Source organism: Dasypus novemcinctus, chromosome 5 (genome assembly GCF_030445035.2).
Source record: "Dasypus novemcinctus isolate mDasNov1 chromosome 5, mDasNov1.1.hap2, whole genome shotgun sequence".
Taxonomy (NCBI): Eukaryota; Metazoa; Chordata; class Mammalia; order Cingulata; family Dasypodidae; genus Dasypus; species Dasypus novemcinctus.
The window spans coordinates 69010018-69017562 of record NC_080677.1 but is presented as its reverse complement, the minus strand read 5'-3'; the positions used below and the strand labels follow the sequence as shown (position 1 = coordinate 69017562).

At 34.9% G+C, this 7545-nt stretch overlaps 1 protein-coding gene across 1 annotated transcript in view; it reads right to left on the bottom strand.

The window, feature by feature from the left end:
* Positions 1-424: 424 nt before the first annotated feature.
* The window catches only part of SEMA3D (semaphorin 3D), a 205694-nt gene continuing 198573 nt past the window's right edge, over positions 425-7545 (bottom strand). The window contains exon 18 of the mRNA XM_058297091.2: positions 425-2036. Coding sequence (XP_058153074.1) covers positions 1611-2036 — 426 coding nt within the window. The 3' untranslated portion in view covers positions 425-1610. The remainder of the gene's footprint in view (positions 2037-7545) is intronic.

The window sequence follows — 7545 nt, the reverse complement described above, 5'->3', positions numbered from 1 at the left end:
ATTTCACATAAAAAAGGGCGTGAAAAGGCAAAACAGAAGGCAGCTAAGGGTTGTGTGCCTTAAGAAGGAAAGAGGAGACCTGCTTAAATAGGCAAGGAACACACCGCACATATACAGAAGACAAATATGAAAATTTGAAAGTGCTATCAAAATATGAAAGATGTTTGTGTTACTGTTGTGAATTATTTTTCTTTATATATGTTAGGCTTATTGTTAAATTACTAAAACAGTATTACTTGAGTTACAACATATTGCGTCAGAAGTGCAAAAGGTTAGTGTGAAGATGTCAAAGAGTTAATTTAACCCTTTCCGTTGTCAAACTTCTGCATTTGTTTTGTTAGTTACCAAATATATATCCCCACTCTCCACCACTATCATCATCTACCTAATTCTCTCTCTGTATGTATATATTGTTTCTTTCCTATTTGCTCAAATATAATCAAATGATTCAATATTCAGTAGAGAGTAAAGACAGTAAATGCAAATAATATGCAGAGTACAATAAGTCTTTAGAAAAAGAGAGGAACTGTGTATTGAAATCTCATTGATTATAAATAAGATTTGTGTATATCCTTCCTGTGATCCTTTAGAAAAATTACTTTTCCCTGGAATTTTGCTAGCAGTTTGTTTTACTCTATTTTCTTTAACATATGGATTGCAAATTGGCAGTTACTTATGCTCAAGTAAAACACCATGAAATTTCACCCACTTTAGTGCTGATTGGTCTTCCCTTTTATGGGGATAAGATTTTCCCCAAAGTCAGAATTCATGACTGTCTTTCCTTCTGTCACCTAACAAATACTACCCATGTCTTCTCATTAGGATGCAGTGTCTGTCATTTTTTAAAAATCTTATTAAAATAATTTCCACTATTTTAATACAATATTTATTAAGCATTTGTCCCCATAGCACTCAGCATATATTCTGAAAACACCTAAGTGAATACCAGCTTCTCCTTTTGAACTTATCCTTGACAAGCTATAAGGAATCCTGGGAAGACCATTTATGCCCTTCAGTCAATCATTACCACAGTGCACTAAAAGCAACCCCTGTGGGCAGAAAGAAACAACACAGGTCTCCAAATTCGTAAACCATGCTCCAAGAGTGAACGCCTCACTGGGAAGTTTGTGTTGATAATGTGAACTGTCTGAATTTGTGTCTGCCCTCCAGTTCCTACCATAAGATAGTCAGTTCTAGAGGGGAACTGACATGCTCATAATGCTCATAAGAACAAAGCACAGCTGCATGGTAAGCTCCATGCTCAACAGATATGCAAAGGAAATAAACAACCTATTACAATATCAAATTTGATGCTTGCTTAGTTCAGTTATTTACATGATATGATAAATTCAAAAACTCAAAACATAAAAAAACACTTAGAAATGCAAAGCCCCTATTTTGAGGATAATTCTTATGGTTTGCAATTGCAAGCTTAGTTCTTGGTTTGCCTTTACTATCTCATATTCTCCGTTTATAGTCTTATTCAGATTATTGCTCTTGTGCCTTGCAAACTCCATGGAGGGCACTGACGAGTTAGTATCAGGGATGTACAACATAGAAGACAGTATTTTTGCAAGTAAAGAATTCTCTCCTTTAAATTAAATAAAAAACTACGTGGCCACAGCTCTAGGGAGCTCATCCAGGTCTCTGTGATGTCTTCGATTTCGCTTCTTCTTCATCTCCTGCATGTGCTTCCACTTTGGGCTGCCCTTGTTTCGCTGTCTCCGCTTTTCCCTGTGCCACATCTGTTCACAGTACTGGTCGAGGCTGAAGTTTGGGCTGCTAAGGATTTGGATGTAGTCTTTGTATCTCAACCGTGACTCAGCCAACAGATCCTTGACCTGCCCCTCCTCGGGCTCTACCCTCTGGGTATTTTCCATCTGTTCATTCTCAATGACATTCAAAGTCAGCTTCACTATGGTGTGGATGAAAGTGTGCTCCTGTGCTTTGCAGTAATATATCCCAGAATCCTTCTTCTGCAAGCTGCGAATCAGTAGCCCATATTCTGTTTTGATGATCCTTTCATCAGGTTTCAACTGCAGAATTGGAAAAATGTAGGTAATAAATTAAAAACAGAAAGGACTAGGAGCAAAAGAATACATGCTACATAGTTTTTCTTAGATGAACCTAAAAGATATAGTCCCCTTCTCTCTGTCATCAAGTATAATACTGTCAGCCACAGCCAAAGAGGGTGAAACACATCAACTTAATAGCCCCCAAACTGTATCCTAAATTATTCACATTTGCATATTATTAAGTTGAACAGAACCTTTGGAGTCAGTTAGGTTTTCTCCCAATCTACAGATAGGAATGGAAAGCTGTGAAAATTAACGAAGAGAAAGTATAAACTATTAACTGACTTACTTCTCAGAAAATTCAGATACTAATTGGTGTATTAATAGTCATTTTGTGGGAAAAGTGCTGTGTTGCATGCTACTAACTATAAAGTGAACTAGAACAATGATCACAAAAGGAATTTACTGTTTTCTGGATATCACCAAGTAAATAATCCAAATAGCATTTGGAAACTGTAATGGGTGACTTGTTAAAATCCAGACACAGCCTTTTGAATGTTAGTGCTGTAATTGAGTGGAACCACAGTTGGATAGTTAGCAACATTTAAAGCTGAATTTCCCTTTTTTACTATGGATTGAATTTTGATACTGTGTGCATATGTGATACTTTAGACTATGTCATTTGTGGAAATATTTGCCATACCTCGGTATACTATAACATGGTAATGTGATTTCAAGTGTGAGAAAGCACAATGAACAAAAAGAATCTCCCCCGAAACACGATGACCTTTACCCTTTGAAGCAATATTACTGAATGACAATTCAAACGTTAAGGGACCTGGACCACAATCTGGGGTGAACAGTGAACCTATCTTCAGTAAAACTGAAGGCATGTTTACAGACACAAGAGCCTTGTTTAATGTGGAGTATTGTTGACTTCCTGGGCATTAAGTGGAATAATAACAACAACAACAAAGAAGTCTGGAAGATTTCCCAGTTTACACATCTGCCCCTATATTGTAGACTCTTAGTCGATGGGAATCAGGGCGGCATAAAGACGGCTAAATTAAATTTATTCACAGTGGGTGGACTCTACTCTGCATCTTTATGTGAAAAATATGTAGGAAAAATCACTCCAATTCTGGAAATACGAGAAAAGGAAAAGAAACATCTTTGGCTACCAGCCCAGTTAACTAACAAGTACATGGCAAACCACCCTCTGTGCCAAAGAAGTGCAGCTGGTGGGGGACCACGCGGGGCCAAAGGCAGGTCACAGCTCGGATCCCTGGTTAATGAGGCCGAATGGTTCCCTGTCTTGCCTTTGCTCAGGTTTTAATTTGTTTTCTTCCCCTACCTTTGCCCATTTGGTGAGTTGGATTTGCATTACACTTTTTCTAACAGATTTATTCCAAAGGTTCAGATACTTTTAACTGCTATCATAACAGAAACTAACCTTGAGTTAATTTATATTCTCAAGAACCAGAGGAGTCTCCTGCTTCAAGTGAATTTGAACTACCAGGACCAGTTTTAAGTAGAGATGTTTTCCAATTTAACACACTGTGTGTGTGTCTTTTAAATAATTTCATAATAATTATGTTTTTTCATAATAATTATGTTTTTACATTAAATAAACCTTAGCTTATGGAATATCAGTTCCATAGCCAAATTCCGGTCCCTCTCTGCTCTGCTTCCTATGATGACTCATTCATCTTTGTCAACTGTCTCCCATTTATCAAGTTGGTGACATGGCACACGGTGTATTTGGGCGATTAAAGCTCTTTTGAAGGTTAAAGTGTGAAGTATTAACAGGACCATTAAAAACTACTCACATGTTGCTTGAGAGGTAACCATCTGAAGCCCTTATTTCTATGGTTCCCTTAATAGAAAATAGCCTGTGATCATAGCATGACAATCAAAGTGCGCAACTCCAGTTCTAGTTCATCTTTACATTTCCTTTTCATAAGTGGTGTTCCTTTTTTGTTTTCATTTTTTTTTATTAGAGAAGTTGTAGGTTTACAGAAAAATCATTTAGAAAATACAGAATTTCCATATACCACCCTACTATTAACACCCTGTTATTAGTGTGGTACATTTGTTTCAATTCATGAAAGAAGTTTATAATTGTCCATCAACTACAATAGGGTTCACTGTTTGCATTGTACAGTCCTAAGTTTTTTAAAACATTTTTATTCTAGTAACATACATACAACCTAAAATTTCCCCTTTTAACCACTCTCAAATACATAACTCAGTGCTGTTCATTATATTCACATTGTCATCTACCATCACCACCAACCATTACCAAAACTTTACAATCAACCAAAACAGAAACTATTCAATTTAACTATTAATTCCTCATTTCCTACATCCACCTCATCACTTGGTAACCTATATTCTAGAGTTTGACTCGATGAGCTTGCTTATTCTAATCATTTCATAACAATGAGATCATACAATATTTGTCCTTTTTTGTGTGGCTTAGTTTACTCAACATGATGTCTTCAAGGTTCATCCATGTTGTCCTATATAATCAGAACAAGATTCCTTTTTATGGCTAAATAGTATTCCACTGTATGTATATAACACATTTTATTTATCCATTCGTTGGTTGATGGACACTTGGGTTGCCTCCATCTTTTGGCAGTTGTGAATAACTGGTATTCTTTTAAAAATTTAAACAGCATTATATGTGGCTTTAGAGAATATCCACAGCTCTAACTTATTTTTGCTATTCTTTTAAATCTTCTGACAGGAAGAAATTATGACTACAATTTCATACACATTGTGCAACACTTCATTATTATGTTTGCTCTCCTCCTTTTTGTATCCTGTTTATGTTGTTTCACTCAGAAGTCTGGTTCCCTTCTGTCCTTTACTTTATAGTTCTGTCCTCCCAGGACTCAGAATTTTATAAACACCTGTCAATTCATCAGTTGGTTGTGATCCTTTATCTTTCCCTTCTTTCATGGACTGCTTAATTTGTTCTTTGGTTTTTGAGATACAGATATAAAATTTGATTTCATAAATGAAAAGATTTCCAGATCTACCTTATATCTATTAGAGTTAACTTATTGATGTTAAATTCTTTCTAAAGTTTCAAAATATGCCTTTAATGAAATGGCATGCTTAATAATGAATTGTGAATTGACATATTTTCATAGGATCTTGGCAATTTAGAGATAGAAACCTGTGACCCAGAAATTAAGCATTTGATTAACATTTGCCTATTTCACCTTCTCATTGTCTGAAGTGCTTTCATTCTGTCCTGGAGAATATAAAGCATTATGCAGACTATACCTCAACGGTGAAATGCCAGCGCAGTCAATTTAGAAAATTCAGCTCCTCCACAAAGAGTCTATGGCCACTGATTTAAACTCACAGAATTTTCTCTACTCTAGAAGTTATAAGTAAAAACTGCTCAGCATTACAAATCAAAAATAGTCTTGAAAGTGGGGTTGGCTCTCCATTTGCTTAATGTTAACAAGGATAATATATATGGCATTATTAAATGTAGATTTTCAGTGAAAGGCAATTCATTTAAGATGAGAAGAGTAACAAGGGAAAGTACAAAGGACATTTAAGTACCAAGCAGCAGGGAAAGGTCAGGGATTTCATTCTCTGATAATAGTGGCTTAATGGTAATTTCTTTACAGATAATTCACCTGTCAGTTCTTTCATAGCTAAAACACTGCATGTGTCTTGAAAGACTAGGGCTTTAAGGATATCTAATTTCTTTGGCAAACATAGGAAATATTACGAGGGGAAAATTAGGATTAAATAAGGAAGAAAGCTCCCCAGCAGGGGTGGGGGGGGTTACATGTATGTAAATCTATTATAGAGATTCTTCAAATCTGGTCTGGATTTTGCCCTCTGCATTTAAAACAAAGCACTTAAAAGTTTTATTAGTATAATGGTAGAAAGGAAAAGAAACTGGAAAGGAATTGTTTGTATGTACATTTTTAAATGTCTCAGCTTATAATTATGTAACACTGCACATGATACATTATCAATATGCCATAAAGCTAATCATTAAGATTTTAAGTAAACTTTAGTAAAAGTAAGACATTCACAATAAGTGCTGGAACAAATGGCTCACTAGTGAAAAAAATATGTTTGTATATAAATAACTAGTAGATTGATATTTTTGAGTAAATGTAAATATAAAATATAGTGTTAATAAAAAAATGAAATCATAAAATAATTAGAAAAATATATGCTTTTTCTCCCATTTGAGGTGGGAGTTTTAAGCAAAATAAGAGAAATCAGAGAGATAAAAAATCAGTGGATTTGTCTAGGGGAAGGTAGAATGTTTATAGGCTTACTTTGGCCTAGAGAGAGACACCATCTGAGCAACAAGGAGGCTTTCAGGAGATAACTCTTAGGCAGTATATAATACTATGCTAGGTTTCAATTTCACAAGAGAAGGTTTGTAAGTACAATCATCACTGTCAAGGCCTGGTGTATTGGTCTATCTTCCTTCACTAGTCATTGCCCTTGCACTCAGGGGATTCTTGCTGTCCTATCAGAAAATGTGGCAGAGCTCCCCAGGATGGGAATTCAATATTCTTTCAGTTATTGTATGGATCTCCACCCACAGAGAAAATGTGAATATTTGAACATATTCATATGTCTACATAAAATATAAAACTTTTGTATGCTAGATGTACAAAAATAAGAGCTATAAAAACTAAGACAGAAGTATTTATAATATTTGTAACATTAAATTGTTAATATCTGTAAGTATAAAATGCTTGTAGAAATCATTTTTAAATGAGTAAGCCAATGTAAGTTAAGCAAATGACAGGCAAGGCAATGGAATGCACTACGTACACCTGAATAGCAACGGCCAAGAAACACAAGAAGGTAAGTAACTATTCACAGATATTCAAAGACATACACATTGTAATAATTTGATGTTTTTCATATTAAATTGGTAAAGATTTTTTAAATGAGGATATGAAATGTGTCCTCGGGAGTCCAGAAAAGACACTTATGTGGTGCCTTTGAAGATAAATTAGGAATATACAGTTATTTGTCAAAAGACTTAATCATAGCCTTAAATTCATTTATTTGACTTTTAGGAACTTAGTCTTAGAAAAGAGTAAAGTACAGAATGCAAAGCACAGAAGGAAGGTCATTACTTTTGTTTTTTTTAAGTAACATAATGTACTTAAATACAACTTGAAAACCCATAGATGATGATGGTATCAAGGGTAGGGAAACAGAACAAGAAAAATATGCTATTAAAATTGAATAATGAGGGCTGTATATGTAATGTAATGGTTAGTAACAGAAAAGTTGGATAGACATCAAGATATTACTTTTTGCTTATCCATGCTTAGTGCTCTCATGGTTTTTCTTAATCTGCTAGAGTATTTTCAAAACCATTTACATTGCTTTTATAATAAAAAGGACACGAACAGGCATGCGCATAGAAAAATGCAAGTATTTGAAGGAGTTTTTGAAATATCTTCTACACTCAAGGGGAAAATAGACATGGCAAATAGTATAAGGTATGGCCTGTTTTTTT